The 20,015-nt window shown below is 35.7% G+C and overlaps 1 protein-coding gene across 2 annotated transcripts in view; it reads left to right on the forward strand.

The window, feature by feature from the left end:
- Positions 1 to 13,319, forward strand: part of SEPTIN7 (septin 7) — a 66,666-nt gene extending 53,347 nt beyond the window's left edge. For both annotated transcript variants that reach the window (XM_073809825.1, XM_019925616.3), the window contains exons 11-13: positions 7,117 to 7,252; positions 11,132 to 11,271; positions 12,271 to 13,319. In XM_073809825.1, the coding sequence (XP_073665926.1) occupies positions 7,117 to 7,252; positions 11,132 to 11,271; positions 12,271 to 12,310 (316 nt within the window). In that variant the 3' untranslated portion in view covers positions 12,311 to 13,319. The remainder of the gene's footprint in view (positions 1 to 7,116; positions 7,253 to 11,131; positions 11,272 to 12,270) is intronic.
- Positions 13,320 to 20,015: the final 6,696 nt, after the last annotated feature.

A 20,015-nucleotide genomic window follows, 5' to 3' on the forward strand; every position in this document is an offset into this window, starting at 1 on the left:
CATACCTTGTTTTATTGCACTTTGCTTTATTACACTTCGCAGATAATGTGTTTTTTACAAATTGAAGGTTTGTGGCACACTGCATCAAGCAAATCTGTCTTTGCCATTTTCCCACCGGCATTTGCTTTCTTCATGTCTCTGTGTTAACGTTGATAATTCTCACAGTGTTTTAAACCAGGGTTCCCCAACCCCCGGGCCGCAGACTGGTATCGGTCCATGGCCTGTTAGGAACCAGGCCGCACAGCAGGAGGTGAGTGGCGGGCAAGCGAAGCTTCATCTGCTGCTCCCCATCGCTCCCCATTGCTTGCATTACCACCTGAACAACCCCCCCGCCCCCCACCAAGTCTGTGGAAAAATTGTCTTCCACAAAACCAGTCCCTGGTGCCGAAAAGGTTGGGGACTGCTGTTTTAAACTTTATTATTATTATATTTGTTATGTTCATCTGTAATCAGTGATCTTTGATGTTCCTCCTACGACTCACTAAAGGCTCAGATGACGGTTAGCATTCTTCAGCAATAACATATTTTTCAATTAAGGTATATACATTGTTTTCTAAGACATAATGCTGCTGCACATCTAATAGACTACAGTGTAGTGTAAACATAACTTGTATGTGCCCTGAGAAGCCAGAAAACTTGTGTGACTCACTTTATTTCTATATCTGTTCTGCTTTATTGAGGTGGTCAGGTTGGCGTTACCTCTTTCCCATATGTTAATTTTATTTTTGTTTTCTACAGCCTTCTCCATCTGTAGTCTTGGGAAAACTCTGGATAACTGAATTCCTATAAATGACTGAAAATACAGGTTTCTAAAGGCTAATCCTCAGAACTATTTTGGTACATGACAAAGTTTTCATTGATCTAAAGAGATATAAAGACAATTTTCTGAATTTTGTCCCAAGTTTTTCCAAAAAAAAAGTAATTTATTCAGTTATATCTTTTACTCTTGTTCATGTGTCCTTTCATGAAAATATAATGATAGTGTTGTTTTATTTACATTTATTTTTAACACTCTCACTTGGCAAAATAAAATGCTGGTAACTGTTGTTTCCCAGAATGTTTGGAAATTTTTGTTGCTCTTTGAAATTCTTATTTTAAGTGAAATTCCTTTGGAAAATTTTGTATGAAAATTGCTACATGTGTGTATGCATAGTGACCTACCACACCACTGAAGCAAAAATATGTAAATGTATTTGCTTAATGAGTTCTTCAGAAAAGACCACACATAATTTAAATGAAATGTGGTTGTCTTTCCATTACACTCAAAATGTGGGTCATGTAAGACAGCCACAGTAGGGCCTTACTGGGTCAGCCTTAAGTGTGGTCCTTGCTGTGATTCTGTTGTTGGTCACATGAAAAGGGTAAGTCATCTGGTGGCTTTCAGGAACTGTCACCCCTTGAATAGATCCCTAAAAGGAGCTAAGTTGTATCTTTGGGGGTTTAATGTGCTGTTCAGTTTATATTGTAGCCTTTTTAAAAATTTTTTTTTACCAGGTCTTTTCATTTTTTTTGACTGAGTTGCTTTAAATTTCTCTGACAAGTTTAAGTTTATAAACTTTAGCTTATCTACGTGTGTGAAGAAGAGTTTTCATTAAAAAGCAGGCAGGTAATGATATAATTTAAATGGTGTTTCTAGTCACCTAATAAAAAAACTTTCATTTGAAATGTGATGACAAAAAGTGATCCTTTTTCCAGGATCATACACCATGATCAAGTGGGATTTATCCCAGGGATGCAAGGATTCTTCAATATACACAAATCAATCAGTGTGATACACCATATTAACAAATTGAAGAAGAAAAGCCATATGATCATCTCAATAGATGCAGAAAAAGCCTTTGACAAAATTCAACACCCATTTATGATAAAAACTCTCCAGAAAGTGGGCAGAAAGGGAACCTACCTCAACATAATAAAGGCCATATACGACAAACCCACAGCAAACATCATTCTCAATAGTAAAAAACTGAAAGCATTTTCTCTAAGATCAGGAATAAGACAAGGATGTCCATTCTCGCCACTGTTATTCAACGTAGTTTTGGAAGTCCTAGCCACGGAAATCAGAGAAGAAAAAGAAATAAAAGGAATACAAATTGGAAAAGAAGAAGTAAAACTGTCACTGTTTGCAGATGACATGATACTATACATAGAGAATCGTAAAGATGCCACCAGAAAACTACTAGAGCTAATCAATGAATTTGGTAAAGTTGCAGGATACAAAATTAACACACAGAAATCTCTGGCATTCCTATACACTAACAACAAAAGATCAGAAAGAGAAATTAAGGAAACAATCCCATTCACCATTGCAACAAAAAGAATAAAATACCTAGGAATAAACCTACAAAAGGAGGTAAAAGACCTGTACTCAGAAAACTATAAAACACTGATGAAAGAGATCAAAGATGACACAAACAGATGGAGAGATATACCATGTTCTTAGATTGGAAGAATCAATATTGTGAAGATGACTATACTACCCAAAGCAATCTACAGATTCAGTGCAATCCCTATCAAATTACCAATGGCATTTTTTACAGACCTAGAACAAAAAATCTTAAAATTTGTATGGAGACACAAAAGATCCCGAATAGCCAAAGCAATCTTGAGGGAAAAAAACAGAGCTGGAGGAATGAGACTCCCTGACTTCAGACTATACTACAAAGCTACAGTAATCAACACAATATGGTGCTGGCACAAAAACAGAAATACAGATCATTGGAACAAGATAGAAAGCCCAGAGATAAACCCACGCACCTATGGTCAACTAATCTATGACAAAGGAGGCAAGGATATACAATGGAGAAAAGACAGTCTCTTCAATAAGTGGTGCTGGGAAAACTGGACAGCTACATGTAAAAGAATGAAATGAGAACACTCCCTAACACCATACACAATAATAAAATGGATTTGAGACCTAAGGTAAGACGGGACACTATAAATCTCTTAGAGGAAAACATAGGAAGAACACTCTTTGACATAAATCACAGCAAGATCTTTTTTGATCCACCTCCTAGATTAATGCAAATAAAAACAAAAATAAACAAATGAGACCTAATAAAGTTTTTGCAAAGCAAAGGAAACTACAAACAAGACAAAAAGACAACCCTCAGAATGGGAGAAAATATTTGCAAACGAATCAACAGACAAAGGATTAATCTCCAAAATATATAAACAGCTCATGCAGCTCAATATAAAAAAAACAACCCAATCCAAAAATGGGCAGAAGACCTAAATAGACATTTCTCCAAAGAAGACATACAGATGTCCAAGAAGCACATGAAAAGCTGCTCAACATCACTAATTATTAGAGAAATGCAAATCAAAACTACAGTGAGGTATCACCTCACACCAATTAGAATGGGCATCATCAGAAAATCTACAAACAACAAATGCTGGAGAGGGTGTGGAGAAAAGGGAACCCTCTTGCACTGTTGTTGGGAATGTAAATTGATACAGCCACTATGGAGAACAGTATGGAGGTTCCTTAAAAAACTAAAAGTAAAGTTACCATATGACCCAGCAATCCCACTACTGGGCATATACCCAGAGAAAACCATAATTCAAAAAGACACATGCACCCCAGTTCATTGCAGCACCATTTACAGTAGGCAGGTCATGGAAACAACCTAAATTCCCATTGACAGACCAATGGATAAAGAAGATGTGGTACAAACAAATATACAATGGAATATTACTCAGCCATAAAAAGGAATGAAATTGGGTCATTTGTTGAGACGTGGATGGATCTAGAGACTGTGATACAGAGTGAAATAAGTCAGAAAGAGAAAAACAAATACCGTATATTAACGCATATGTGTGGAACCTAGAAAAATGGTACAGATGAACCGGTTTGCAGGGCAGAAATAGAGACACAGATGCAGAGAAGAAACATACGGACACCAGAGGGGGAAAGTGGCGGGCTGGTGGTGGTGGTTGGATAAATTGGGAGGTTGGGATTGACATATATACACTAATATGTATAAAATAGATAACTAATAAGAAACTGCTGTATAAAAAGTTAATAAAATTAATCTTTTAAAAAGTGATCCTTTTTCCTGCATTTTCTACATTATAAGCACAATTTTGTGTTACAGTTTTCTAAATATCACTTTAATAAAAATGACTAGAATTGGGGTGCTAATTATTTTAAAAATTAGATTTGAAACATCATTTTGACTGGTGAGAGGTTTCCAAAAATTCATTTTAGATACGTGTAACCATTTTCTTATAATACTGTAATATCACTTCATTTGGTTAAGGGGTCAAGTAGTTTTACAAGGTTGAAAAGCTTAAAGTATCTCAAATGTGAAATATTGCTAATTTCTTTGAAAGTATACATATTTAAATAAGTTTAGAAATTTGAGCAGGCTGTCAGAAGATAATCGCACAGCCTATTTATTTTTATAATGATTTGGTATAGGGATTACTAACAGAATTTGGAAAAGAAATTAACTAGCTTCAACAAATTTGGCCATAAACTTTTGTTTTAGGGCACATACTTTTATTGTGAAATCTGTGGATTTGCCTTTAGTTGCTGCTTTTAGTGTCATTTACTTTAAGTGTGCTAAGTCTCTGTATTTTTTGTTCTTTTAGATATGACACAGTTGAAGGCATGTAAGTGGTTGTTTTTCCGAAGACATAAGCAGTTTTAGTATGTGAAGATTTTTAATATTTAAATTTTGAATTTAAAAGCAAATTTCAAAACATCATAGCATGTTTCTCTGCAGTCTTCTATTTTCCCCCAAGAGTTATTTAAATAATAATCTAGATGCCAGTGTTTACTCTTGGTAAGGTGGTAGCCTTTTCATGTGCAAATTATACTGCAAATTCTTTACATTTATATGGATTGCCTTATTCCTCCCAAGGATGAAATTAAATGAGCATTTTATAGATAGGTTATTATAAGTAAGAGTATATATTTAAAATCTCAATTCTGTGTGAATTCTAATTTTTTTTTTAAATTCTAGTTTTTTATAATTTTTTACAATATATTTGTTTTCAAATTGCAGCAGTATTGTTGGATAATCTAAGTTGCTTAAACATACAGTTTCAGTTGTTTAAGACTGCCAATTAAAAAATCGTTATGAGTATTTTTTTTTCTAGAGCCTAAAAATGTTTTGGGGAGTGGCAGAAGTGAGTTTTACAGAAATCAAGCAAAAGCTTTGAACCGTCTCACTGGAAAAATGCTTGCATGAATACACAACACAAACACACATTTATTTGGTATGTCATTTCAGGGCATTCATTGACACTCTGCCCAAGAGATCTGAGGCCCCTATATTAAAAACACCTGCCATAAAGATGAGAAATATATTAATATGAAGGGCCTTATCGGCTTTTAATGAAATAATGATATTTATGCTTTAAAATTTATTTCAGTTTACCTCACTTTTTGAATGTTGATTCTTCTTCTAAGTTAATGTTTGGTTTATTTTCATTTTCAGAACTTCTGATTAATTGTTTAATTGTTAAGACATACTGAAGGTTTGTAAGTTTTCTTTTGGTGAAGGAATATCCTTTAGTTAAGTAACATTTTGTTCTAACTTACACTAACTGGAAAACCAAATCCTTTTGGTCACAACAGTACATCACATCTTTGTCCTTCCTTTTTGCTAAGAAAAATCAGTAGCCAGTGTTCTTTCTGTCCTGTTGCTCGTTTAATATTTTCCATCTTTCTCTCTTGTCCTCCTCCTTGAGAGGGTAGAATAGTGTTGTAATGGTCAAAATACTCAGCCTTGTAAGGAGAGAAGTCACCATAATCAAGTGTGTCAAATCAGGATTAAAGTGACTAGCCTTGAAGTTGTAGATGAAATACAAAGCCTGACTTTGTTTGTTTTTAAGCCATGATTTAACTTTTTAACCACTTTATTGAGATAAAGTTCACCAATTTAATATGTACAATTAAATGGTCAAAGCCAGTTTTTGTGGAGGCAAAATAAACATGTTTTATCAATAAAGTCAGAAAAGGGCTTGCCTCTTTTAAGTTGTCCCAGTGTATTGAATTGTTTTTAGAGATCGTGAAAGCCACAGAGCCCACTTTTGTTTCCTCCCTGGGGCTGTAATGGGTTACTGATACTTGGTTATTCTCTTGTGTCTGTAAATATACTAGCCTTCACATAAAGCTCATTTGTAGTATTTTTCAGCATGAAAATTTTGAACAAAATTGTGCAGAGATTTGAGCCTGTGGAGTTTAATGTCAATAGAGTGAACTACTTTTATTTAACTGTGCTTGTGTCTATTGTTTGGCATTTCAGAAATGTCAAGATATTCATTTGCTTCTTCTCTCTCTCTCTCTCTCTCTCTCATGTGTGTGTGATCACTGACCATCTTTAAAACTTAAGACACTAAAATATTTGACATAGGTGGAATGAATTTTTCAAGAGCATTAAAATTACATTAAGTGGCCTAGAAATACTCTGCTTGCCTAAACGAAGAGTGTTCTAGGTATTGCCTGGTAGTTTTTTCTAGCATATCAATTCAGTAACCAAAATAGGTTTGAATTATTGTGATGTCAGTAGTCGTCTAAAAGGAGAGATTATAACACTTGGAAAATTATAGAACTAAAAATATTCTACATGTATTGACTTCATTAACTCAGTACCTTTTTTCACATTAAAATTTTGTTTAAAATACAAAATTAAGTAATTTTCTTCTAGTTTTCCTTTCTAAGAATGTATTTAAGGAATGTGTCCTTTCCATTTTCCTTCTACAGTTTATTTTATGTGTTATCTTTAGATTTGATATGCATTAGGTTTAGAGAAACGTTCTGCTAATAGTTGCCTTTGGTAGATCTATTTTCATAATTATTCACTAGAGATTTTCAAGTTAGCTATGAAACTTCATGGAAGGAAGTTCTAAATTGTAAATATTTATAAATTTTAAAAGTTTCTAAAGAATTTTTAACATGTTCATATATAAAACTTCAAATCTGTGTTCCATGTCATTTAAGGTGGTGTCAGAATAATTGAAAAATTATTTTGAAACTTGTTTTCAAAAAACAGCAGAGAATTTAGTAATGGCACACAGCGGCTCATTTGTTTTCATCACTGTTTCAGAGTTTTGTATTACACTTTTCAGTTTTAGACATTTAATGATTATCTTTAATGTTCACAGGAGCCCTCTTGCACAAATGGAAGAAGAAAGAAGGGAGCATGTAGCTAAGATGAAGAAGATGGAGATGGAGATGGAGCAGGTGTTTGAGATGAAGGTCAAAGAAAAAGTTCAAAAACTGAAGGACTCTGAAGCTGAGGTAATCAACCTAATATTTTCACCTTTTATAGGCACAATAGTCCTTTAAAAAATACCTTTAATAAAATTCATAGATAACCTTTCTCTAGATTTTTTCAAATATGCTAACAATAAAATGGAAAAATAAAAGCAAGCACTATGTTTACAATAATATATATTTTAATATGTATTTGAATACAAGTATACTTGGTAGGAAGACATAGTAGAATACTTACAATAAATTTTATTAGCTATAATTAACAAGTTATAAGAAATGAAATTATAAGCCATTCCATCTAGTCAATATAAGAAAAGTAAAGATCAGAGTTTTAGGTGGATGTAAGAATAAAAACTAGTGTAAGGGTAATAATAATAGACCAGGCTTATTTGCATACGAATGAAAAAGAAAGAACCTTAGTTAAACTATAGGCATGCCAGGGTAAATTACAGACAGAGGAAAAAATGAAGAAATGTGATTTTTATAAATGAGGTGGGCCTTATTTGTAATATAGTGTCAACGTAATTCCAACTGTTAACAAAAATCAGGTAGGGTAGTGACAAAGCATTCCAGCAAGCTGATATACTACCTTGGAATCTCTCTAGATGTTGAGGCATATATTTAGTTTCTATTAATCAAAAAGATCATGAAGACATATCCTTCAATAAGTGATAAGAAAAGATGGAGGAAAAAAACCACACTAACACAAGCATCTATACAGTAAGTAGTTGGCTTGATGTCCAAGAGCAGTAGAAGAAACTCTAGGTAAACACAAAATAAGTCAACAATTTCAGTATAATTTCTCAGCACAGATTTATTATCATTGTGCTGAAAATTACTTTTAAATATATGGGATGACATTAATATGAAATACTTCTCAAATTACTTTTAATGATAAAATTCAGTGAGATCCCTGTGTTTATATGTGACTCCACTAATATAATAATGTTTGTGTTTAAATATATTAAAAGGAGACTCCGATCTAGTCTGTTAGATCCTTACAGTTGGTCTCTTTGCTTTTGTAATGAATTACTGCATAAAATACATAAACCTTCTCTGACTAAATACATAACCAAAAATACTCTGATCCATTGAGTAGAAGGAATGCATGGAGTAAAGTATTTAGTAATTTTGAGGAAATGTTTTTATTCCACATTAGATTTCTCTTAAATCACTGGGCTTTTCATGTAATCTCTTATGAAAAAAAACTTTCGCTGTTGTTGTATTTATCATATGCTTAATTCAGTGGGGATACAGAATAGCTCCTCCTGGTCTAAGACTACCAAGCACTGCAGAACTAGCATCCCTGGCATCTGTTATTAAGACGACATTTAGGAGATTAAGTTTAGTCTTTTTTATTAATTAGCTTTTTATTAAACCTATCCATCTAAGTCTCTACCCCTTCACTAATTAATAAATAATCTGGAAAATCCGTATCAGAAGGTGAATAAAAACAGGAGTAATCAAGAGTCTGCATTATCTTCACACTTAGATTATGATGAAAATCTAAAAGGAGTTGAATTTACATTTGGTATAGACCGATTTTAGGGCCTGCTCCTAAGAGTAAATGTTATAAACAAACAATTATAAAACTGTAGTTATAGAACCCTTTGAGAGTTTTTACGATTACTGTGAATGGTGAAAACAGAGTTTTGCGAAACTTAACTGCTCTTTGAAGGATAGAATCTTTATTAACATTAAAAGGACCTGTAAAGAGATCTCGACCAAGTTTCTCCTAATTCAGTAAGCCATATAAGTATGTAAATATATAGGTGAAGAAACCTATTTAACCTTGTTTAATACTGTTTTTCTCAAGTGCTAGAAATATTTGTTCGGGGCACAGTTGCTAATATCCAGCAGCACAGTATATCAGGCACAGTATTAAGCATCTTCCATGGATTATGTCATTTAATTCATACCACAGCCCTTCAAGATGGATATTATTGTCCATTTCCCTTTTTTACATGAGAGGAAAGATAAATTAACTTGGTCTGTGCTGCATAGCTGTAAGCCATTATTTGAATACACTTAACTTTGTTCTTAATCACTAGACAAGTCCACAATCATGTATCCACAATTTCAGAAAACTGCAAAACCAGACATAGAATAGTTTTATCCCACTTGATGTGAATATTTATATACTTCACTGCAAAAAATAGTAATGTGTTTGGTTATAGGTGCTACCTTAGACAGCCCAGGAGTTGTTTTGTAAATAGAGTATATAGACCTTTCTAAGTAGTATTGGCTTTCTGAAATCTGAAAAATTCTGAACTGTGAAACACATCTAACCCCAAGGGTTTCTAGGAAGTGAGGGATTGTGACCTGTACTTTTAACCTACATGCAGTTAACACAAAGATATGTATATGTGACAGAAATATACAGGTAAAGAATGATGAACACTGGTGAACCTGTGGTCCAGCTTAAAAAAATAAGGCATCATCAGTTCATTTGAGGCCCCTTTGTGTCTCTCCCCTATTGTATCCCTCTCTCTCCTTCTCAGAGGTGACTATTCTGAATTGTGTGTATATAATTCCCTTGCATTTTTTTTTTAAATAACCAAAGGCATTTTCCTGTGTTCCTATTTTCTGACATTTTCTTAGTAACTTGTTTGCTGTCATCAGGAAGATGTTACCTCAAATTTGATTCATGTTTGCTTAAATATATTTTAGATGGTTTTGTTTTGTAAGAACTGCATGAAATAATTTGGAATGGGAATGAATATGAAGTCACTTTTTGTGGGTTTACAAAGTAATTAAGAAAACAAGTTGTATGCGAAATTACAATCCAAATTCAAGATGATAATTCATTGGTGTAATACAGTCTTTAATAAAACATAGTTCCTGGACATCTGAAAGTTTTTAATATTAGTAGTTCTTAGTTATTCGTTGTAGTTTTTTTTTCTATGACTGTTTTCCTCAGAAATGGATTAACTAGCACCTAAATGAATTATTTAATGAACTATTAGATAAGCTCTTTGTTTCTGCAGTTACTTTGCATGAGTGTTCTCCACCTTTCAGCCAGCATTCTTTATAGCATTAATTCTTTTTTTTTTTTTAAATAATCCAATTTATAAAGACTCGGCTTCTGGATTTTTTTTTTTTTTTGCGGTACGCGGGCCTCTCAGTGTTCTGGCCTCTCCCATCGCGGAGCGCAGGCTCCGGATGTGCAGGCTCAGTGGCCATGGCTCACGGACTCAGCCGCTCCGCGGCATGTGGATCTTCCTGGACCGGGGCACGAACCCGTGTCCCCTGCATCGGCAGGCGGACTCTCAACCACTGCACCACCAGGGAAGCCCCCAGGATTATATATTTTTAGCAAGCATTCAGGTGATTTGTACGAAGACTGATATATGAGAAACACTGCTTTTTAAGAATCGGGGACCTTATCCCGTGATCTTGTAACTCTTAGATCCTCATCTATTTGCTTTCATTTCACTTGTCTCAGCTTTCTGAACTTGGAATTACAAGACAGGTTCAAATCCTGGTTCTGCCACTTTTTGGCTAATGACTTTGGGCAAGTGACATAAACTCTGCAACTGTTTGGTCATCCATGAAGTGGGAGCAGTGGTGTCTTCCCTGCCCAGCTTCCTACATGTTTTGTGAGTAAGGAAAAATGAGATGATAAGATAGGGTATGCCCATTATAAAGTGCTACACACTGTAGCTTATTGTACTCTTTTTTTCCCTGTTTACCAAGATTATTCTCTTTGATCACTGGCCTTTTGGGTGGTAAGTCCTATAGGCAGAGGAATTTTAGTGCTAAAATTTTAGACAGTGCTAAAACCAGGTGATACTTTGAATTTATAGCATAAGAACTGAATGCTCATTAGGATGCCTGGATGAAATGTACTTCTGCTCGTGATTTCTCAAACAGTTTTATTTTATATATTGTGCTCTGAATTAGCTCCAACGGCGCCATGAGCAAATGAAAAAGAATTTGGAAGCACAGCACAAAGAATTAGAGGAAAAACGTCGTCAGTTTGAAGATGAGAAAGCAAATTGGGAAGCCCAACAACGTATTTTAGAGCAACAGAACTCTTCAAGGTATCTAATATCAGATTCCCAAGAAATGTGTGTATTAATATTTTAAAGAATTATTTTCCTATTTATTTGAAAAACATTAAAATAACATTTAAAAAGACATCATCCATTATCATAAATCCCAAGCACAGATAATTTTCATGGATGAATCTTTTATATAGATGGATGCAGTCTGTCATAACAGTATTTTTTTCACTGTAAACATTTTCCATGACTTAACAATCTTCATAATTTAGTGGCTTCATAACATTCTCTTCAGTTGATTCACCATAATCAGTTGCTCACCTTTTCCCATCAAATGTTGGACATAATAGTTGTATTTAATTTTTGGCAAACATAGAGAACACTGCTACAAAGATCTTTTATACATTTAGATGTATGTCTTAATTGTGTTGAATTATTTCATTAAGATAAAATTTTGGATATCTAATTCCTAATGCAGCTAATTAGTTACTCTTAATTTACACAAAAATCAGTAGTATTTGTACTTTGGTTTTCTTCTTTTCCTCATTAGTCCCATTTAAAACTGAAAAGTTGTATCCCTATAAGGATTCTACACTTTACGCTCACTGCTAAACATTTTCAAGATTTTCAACACTATCCTTCTATTAACTTTTTCCCCAAGGAAGAAGAAAATATATTTGTAAAAGCGAAGCATTTCAGAATGCAAATGACAGTAGGAGAAAAGGATACCCTGGTTGATGTCAGTTGATCTTTTTTGATTTACACTGTTTCATTTAGGAAAAATTGTGCTTGTATATTAAAAATGGGTTTTTGTCATGTTTTTTACTGTTTGTCTTGGAATTTTGTCAAATATTTGTCCAAGAAAATAATATTGTAGACTAGTATTGTCCTTACTGTTAACTTTAAATCTAATTTTTAAATGAAATTGTAGTGTTTGAAAATCCAACACAGTTGTAGTTGGTTTAGCTATTGCTACCATATGTTATCTATGTTTATAAAGTGGTCACTCATTTTGATTATTTTCCTTTAATCATTTAGAACCTTGGAAAAGAACAAGAAGAAAGGGAAGATCTTTTAAACCCTCTTTTGACCACCAGTTACATATTAGTTGCCAACATGCCAGCTTGGACATCAGTGTTTGTTGGATCCGTTTGACCAATTTGCACCGGTTTTATCCTTAATGATGGATTTAACAGCATGACAAAAATTATCATTATTATTTTTTGTTCTTGACGGAGATTAAGATGCCTTTAATTGTCTAGGGTGTTGTGTACTTAGAAACTAACAGCTCTAAGTACCTTTCCTATGTTTTCTTTTTTTATTAAACAGATGTCTTCAATTTAATGCAAGAAAACATTTTACTGTTGTACAATCATGTTCTGGTAGTTTGATTGTTTACAGGATATTCCAAAATAAAAGAACTCTGGAAGGTTTTCATTGAGGATAAATTGCCATAATATGATGCAAACTATGCTTCTTTATGATAATTATAATACAAAGGTTCCATTCAGTGCAACATATACAATAATGTAATTTAGTCTAACACAGTTGACCCTATTTTTTGACACTTCCATTGTTTAAAAATACACATGGAAAAAAAAACCTATATGCTTACAACGCACCTAGAGCTTTTTTATAACAACCTCTTTTTTTGTTTGTTTTGGATTCTTTAAATATATATTATTCTCATTTAGTGCCCTCTTTAGCCAGAATCTCATTACTGCTTCATTTTTGTAATAACATTTAATTTAGGTATTTTCCGTATATTGGCCCTGCTAAAATAGAATATAGCATCTTTCATATGGTAGGAACCAACAAGGAAACTTTAATTCCCTTTTACACTTTATGGTAAGTAGCAGGGGGAAAAAATGCATTTATAGATCATTTCTAGGCAAAATTGTGAAGCTAACAACCAACCTATTTCTACCTATGTGCAGTCTCTTTATTTTACTAGAAATGGGAATCATGGCCTATTGAAAAGAAAAAAAAGTCACCATTCTGCATTTAGCTGTATTCATATATTGCATTTCTGTATTTTTTTGTTTGTATTGTAAAAAATTCACATAATAAACAATGTTGTGATGTAACTGAGCGTGGGGTCTTAAATATTCTACAGTTGATATACAAGAGTGTACAGTGTGTTTGGAAAGAAGCTTTTCAGCTTCAATTTGCCTCCTCCATGATTGTAACTCTTATCTTTTCTCTTGTATGTTTGTTTCATTTAGAATGCATACGCCCTGATTTTCTAACTAACTAACTAATGGAGTATAGTATCTCTCTACTCATTTCTGTCTCCTATTAACACGTTATTTCTCTGAGAATGAATTTCAACTCCCCAGGTGAACTCACAAGTACTTGGACTGAAATTTTTTAACTGGAAGGAGGGTGGTATAATTTCTTTTCACTATAAGGTCAAATGATATAGATTTTAACAAAATGCTTTATGATATTTTAAGTATAATTAATGCAACACAGTTTGTTACCTTAAAAAGTTTCATCATATCTGTTACTTTTTAAAATTAGTGATCCAAGCAGAAGGAAGTAACTGATATTTCTGATTAGCCAATATTTTTGTTTACATCAGAGGCTGGTGGGTTTAAACAAATCAGTATGCTTGAAAGATCTTGTTGCTTTTCAAAGATATATAGATATAAAGTGTAAAGCATATTAGGAAGATTATTCACCTTACAGAATCTTGACTTTACATATAAGTTCACCCTGGAGTGCTTTTTTTTTTAATTAATTTATTTTTGCTGTGTTGTGTCTTCGTTTCTGTGCGAGGGCTTTCTCTAGTTGTGGCAAGCGGGGGCCACTCTTCATCCCGGTGCGCAGGCCTCTGACTATCGTGGCCTCTCTTGTTGCGGAGCGCAGGCTCAGTAGTTGTGGCTCACGGGCCTAGTTACTCTGCGGCATGTGGGATCCGCCCAGACCAGGGCTCGAACCCATGTCCCCTGCATTAGCAGGCAGATTCTCAACCACTGCGCCACCAGGGAAGCCCTGGAGTGCTATTTTTAAAGCAGATCTTATAGGGCATTAAAAACGTGATATTAAGAATACTGCAGTAGGGCTTCCCTGGTGGCACAGTGGTTGAGAGTCCGCCTGCCGATGCAGGGGACGCAGGTTTATGCCCCGGTCCGGGAAGATCCCACATGCCGTGGAGCAGCTGGGCCCGTGAGCCATGGCCGCTGAGCCTGCGCATCCGGAACCTGTGCTCCGCAATGGGAAAGGCCACAACAGTGAGAAGCCCGCGTACCGCAAAAAAAAAAAAAAAAAAGAATACTGCAGTAAATACTTACCCTTATTTGATGACCATTACTAGTTAAAGATAGTCTTGGAAAACTTTTGTTAATCCTAAAATGCTTTCCTCTACTGGAGAATATACTATAGTGCAAATGCCTTTTTTTTTGGCTGTGTTGGGTCTTTGCTGCTGTGTGCGGGCTTTCTCTAGTTGTGGCAAGTGGCGGCTCCTCTTCGTTGCCGTGCGCGGGCTTCTCATTGCGGTGACTTCTCTTGTTGTGGAGTACTGGCTGTAGGCGTGCGGGCTTCAGTAGTTGTGGCTCCCAGGCTCTAGAGCGCAGGCTCAGTAGTTGTGGGATCTTCCCGGACCAGGGCTTGAACCCGTATCCCCTGCATTTGCAGGCGGATTCTTAACCACTGTGCCACCAGGGAAGCCCTACAAATGGCTTAAAAAAAAAAAAAAATTGGCTTTTATTTCAAGACCAGAATCAGATATTCAGTAATAACTGTAAGTAAACGTGCAGGGGTTTTTTTGTTTGGTTTGGTTCTTATGTTAAGAGAGATTGGGTTAACACCCCTAACCAGAAAAGTTTGGTTTTAGGAAGTTAAGAATAACCTACTGAGTTTGGAGACTGCAAAATGAGGAAGTTTATATTGACCACCTGCCTAACTGGTAAGTACTGCTGAAAAAGGTTCTCATAGATGCCATTTAAAAATTCTGTACATTGTGATAACTTTATAAAAGTCACCTTTATTCTACTTGCCTAGTGAAAACTTTCAATAGTCTTTATCCATGTCATGCCTAAGGTTTTATCTGAATCTGATATAGGACCCATACAACTTGACTGGGTCTTTTGATGGTTGACTCCAAGCTTTTCAAGCATATTGAGGGCTTTTTTGTTATATGGCCTGTGGATTTTTGACAACTGTTAGGTGATTATTCACAATACATATAACATTCAGGAAGGCATAAGGAAAGGCTAGCTTGTAAACAGCAAAACGGGCAATACCTAGTCTCCATTGTCAGTGGCATTATATAATTGAAGTCACTCATTAACCACTATGCCATCTTTTTAATTAAGTGAGACTGACCAAGTATGCACTAATGCCAGTGAACATCTTGGGCACCACATGGCAGAGTTTTACTGCCACCTACTGGAAATAAGATCTAATTGATTTTATCAAGTTCACCAGTAACTGGGGAAGTTGATAATAAATTGGACATACGGCTTATTTCTGTGTAGCTCAGGTTGTAATTTTGAAAGCTGAGGAGATAGAAACTCCTGCTTTTCAGACTCATTAGCTTAGTGTCACAGTACAACCTGCACCTTTTGTGCCTTTTATTCTCTTGGAGAAAGACCTAGGAATGTGGAAGTCAGGGTATAGTAGGTGAGGAAAAATAAGAAGGAAAGAAGGTTGTCTGATAACGCAACAAGAGCAAAGTGTTGACTTAGCACGTCATCTAGATCACTGTTTCCAAACCTGATCCTGTTTCCTTACGAAAATATTTTTGAGCATGTATCTGATTATAATTGTATAGTAAATCATATACATGTAGCACTATGTTAATGTGAATATTATGAAACAAAATTTTAAAAATTGAAAAAAAGTTTAGCACTCTTCCCAAGTCCCAGTGAATTATTTAGTACACTCTACTTTGGAAGCCCTTGATTTAGTATGGTTGTAGGTAGTATGTAGATGATTAATATTCAGTTATTGTTTAATCCCCAAGGAAGTCCTAGTGAGTACTGCTGTGGTATCCTACTTGATGTAGAAGGAAAGATTATTGTCTGCCACTCCAGTAAATTGAAATCCTTTCTAATAAATAGCTTGCAAGTGAAAACAAAAGTTCATGTCCTTCATTTAGGATATTTACCCTACCCCAGACAGTGAGCTAAATGGTTTATGTGCATTATCTTCATTTAATCCTTAATAGATACCAGTGTCATCCTTTTACAGATGTGGAAACAGCTTTGGAGATGGTTAGTGACTTACCCAATAGACAGGTGGTAACTGGCAGAGCTGGAGTTTGAACTGGTCTTGGCAACACCAGGACCTGTGTGCTTCAGTCTTATGCCATATGACCCCCTGGTGTGTGCTAGAAAACACTGGACACGCTAATCATCTAGGTTCAGATCCCATCTCTGTATAAACTATGTTACCTTTCCTTTCTGAATATTTGTTTCTTAAGCCATAAAGTAGGGCCCATATCTCCCTTGCTGGTTCAGAGTGAAGATTACATTGTGACTGCACACGTGAAGGTGTCTGGACCTTGAGAGATTATCCTTGAATTTTAAGAAAATTCAATTAACACAAAAACAAAAACAGTTCAACACCTCCCTCCTCTCCCAGAATGTTGATGGATGTGGTGATGCCAGGGCCATGACAAAAGTATTGTCTTTTCCCACTTTTAGGTAAGTGTGCATGGTGCCATGGTAAGTGTCCAGACCTGCTTCTTTGTACACAGCCTTTTGGAGTTACTAAATGAGGTATGTTTCAACAGTAGGGTACATTATGGAAATAAGGTAATTCTGGTTAAGAGCAGGTTTTCTGCAATGCTAGTAATGGGAATTATAAAACTTGAACTTCTTTGGAAGTAATGCTGAGATGGTTTATCAGTATCTCATCTATGAAAACATTGCTGCTTTTCCAGAAAACTTGGTTCCCATGATTTGGGATTAATCCATAGAATGTTCAGAGTTTAGTGTCAGCCGTTTTCAGCAGAAAATAGGGACTGACAATTTCCTGTGTTCTTTAGAAGACTTTCAAAGCTTCACAGGAAGAATGAAGACTATTCTTGGCCTGAACATTTGCTCCATGGAGTGCTGGGCCCAGCCAAACAGCATTGTATTAGCAAAGGAGGGTCAAGTGAAAGGAGACCTTGTTCTGTGCCAGGCTCTCAAAGGGTAGCCTGAAACCCCACTGGCCACCCAGATGCAGTGTTTGTGGACCTGCTGAAACATAATGCCATTCAGGCTTTCTGAAATCCTTTGGGATAGGGAGAAGTAGTAGTTGACACTTCTGAGAATAGAGATCTGTGAGGACTTGGCATAAGGTGGGAGGCTAATTGGCGGAGATGGTAAGACGCTGCCAACAAGTGTCTATTTTTGGTTATCTTCTTCAAAGTGAGTCCTTAGCTTCCTAGCTTACAGGTGTGTTGCAAGGAACAGTGTTTCACCCTGGCTACTTACAAGGAAACAGCAGACCACAGAAGCCCCACGAGTAGGAGTCTGCTCATCCAAGTGTGCGGTACTGAACTAGGTCTAGCAGGGGCTTACAACTTTTTCCCCCCTCATTTAATTCTGTTGTCTTTGAATTTCACTGGGCTCTTTCATATTTAAATGTATGCTCCAAGCCCAGAAAAGTTCCCTGTGTTTGGGGTAAGCTAGTAATTTAAGCAACTTGGCAAATGGTGGGTGAAGTGATAGGTGCCGTGGCACAGACCCCAGAGTTAATGTGAGCTTTTTCCCCTTGCTTTTCAGAAGTAAAGGAATATATGTTTTGTCTGGTTGGGAGTTGGGATAGCTGTCAATTTTTTCCCTAGGGATAAATCTCTTGATTATACAAATCTATGGCTTAGTGTGGTTTACGTTTCAAACCAAAAAAAAAGCAGTGTTGTAATTAACATTTTAGGAACACAGTTCTTTCACTCAGACACCAAAATTAAATCTTCCTTAGACCTTCGGGTTGCTGGGTAAAGGTATAAGGAACTCAAGTTGGCATTTTCTCTCCCAAACCTCTACTTCATTAGTGCTTAATTAGGCCTCATCCCTCGTAGTCATGCTTGGAAGATGGAGAAGAGGCCACTGAGACAAGCTCACTTCTGTGAACTCTTCATTCAGTTGGGATTGACCCAAGTATAACCCATGTCCCAAAGAGGAGATGGGCTTTCTCTCCAACTTGTACTATGAGGGCTGAGGAACTCATCCTACCAAATGTGAACATTTTGACAGTATTCAAACTGGGAAGAATTCCTATTTATCAAAGGAGAGAAAGCTCACTTGGAAATTGAGGCAAGGGAACAAAATCATCGAAAAGCAAAGCAACAAGTGTTTGTTGAGTACCTGCTATGTGCCGAATACAGAATTCACATAGATTCTCAGTGAAAGATCTGTAGAATTTTATGACATGGCCATTTTAATCCCTCATTAATAACAAGCAGACTAGAATGGATAAAGATGTGGTATATATATTGAATGCAATAGTACTCAGCCATAAAAAAGAATGAAATAATGCCATTTGCAGCAACATGGATGGACCTGGAGATTATCATACTAAGTGAAGTAAGTCAGAAAGACAAATATACGATATCACATTTGGAATCTAAAAAAATGATACAAATGAATTTATTTATGAAACAAACAGACTCACAGACATAGAAAACAAACTTACGGTTACCAGAGGGGAAAGGAGGGGGATGGATAAATTAGGACTTTGTGATTAACAGATACACTACTGTATATAAAATAGATAAACGACATGGACCTACTGTATAGCCCAGGGAACCATATTCAATATCTTGTAATAACCTATAATGGAAAAGAATCTGAAAAAAATATATATATATATAAAGCTGAATCACTTAGCTGTACTCCTGAAACTAACAACATTGTAAATCAACTATACTCCAATAAAAAAAGAAGCAAAAAAAAAAAGACTAAAATTTAACTGTAAAATTATATAATATTTGTATTAGTTATCCATTGCTGTATGCAAAGCAACAACTGCCCTCTAACCTTAGTAATGATAACATGTAAACTGCAATAATAACATTTGTTTTCTTAGTTTTTGCAGGTCAGGAATTAGCCGGGTGGTTCTGACTAGGGGATGGCATTAAAGATGTTGGCTGGAGGGCCTGCTTACAAGATGACTCTGTCGGATCACTGGCGAGTTGATGTCAGGAGCCCTCAGTCCCTTACTACATGGACCTCTCTATAGGGCTTCTTGATTGTCCTTCTGACATGGTGACTGGTTTTCTCCCAGAACAAGTGATCCAAGAGAGATCAAGGTTTAAGCCACAATGTCTTTTATGACCTAGCTTTGGAAGTCACACAGTGTCCTTTCTTCAATATGCTATTTATTGCTGATGCAGCTCAGCCCTGTTCAATGTGGGAGGCAGCTGTACAAAAGCTGGAGTGCCAGGAGGCCACTGCTACAACATTTTATCTTTTTGTTTAATAAATAGTTTTTCAAATTTTTGTTTAATAAACAAAATTATTTAAGTATTTTGTTTAATAAACATTTTTACAAATAACGCTGCAGTGAACATTTCTGTACACATCTTCTTGCCCAAATATGCGAGTTTCTATAGGCTTATGTGTCAACATCAACAAAGTCAGCAAGTCTGTGCCTTTTAGGTTCATAAACCTCTGTCAAGGTTTTTGGGAGGCATCACGCAGAATATTTTATCCACTGCCTCCTCCCCACTCAGATCAGATGTCCCTACAGGCCCAACCCACGGCCTTAATTAACTCCAGGCTTCCATCTTTACAGTTTCAACCAGAGAAGAGAGCAAGAGTTCTTCCCCTGCCCGAAAGTTTGAAAAA

Source organism: Tursiops truncatus, chromosome 9 (assembly GCF_011762595.2).
Source record: "Tursiops truncatus isolate mTurTru1 chromosome 9, mTurTru1.mat.Y, whole genome shotgun sequence".
Classification (NCBI taxonomy): Eukaryota; Metazoa; Chordata; class Mammalia; order Artiodactyla; family Delphinidae; genus Tursiops; species Tursiops truncatus.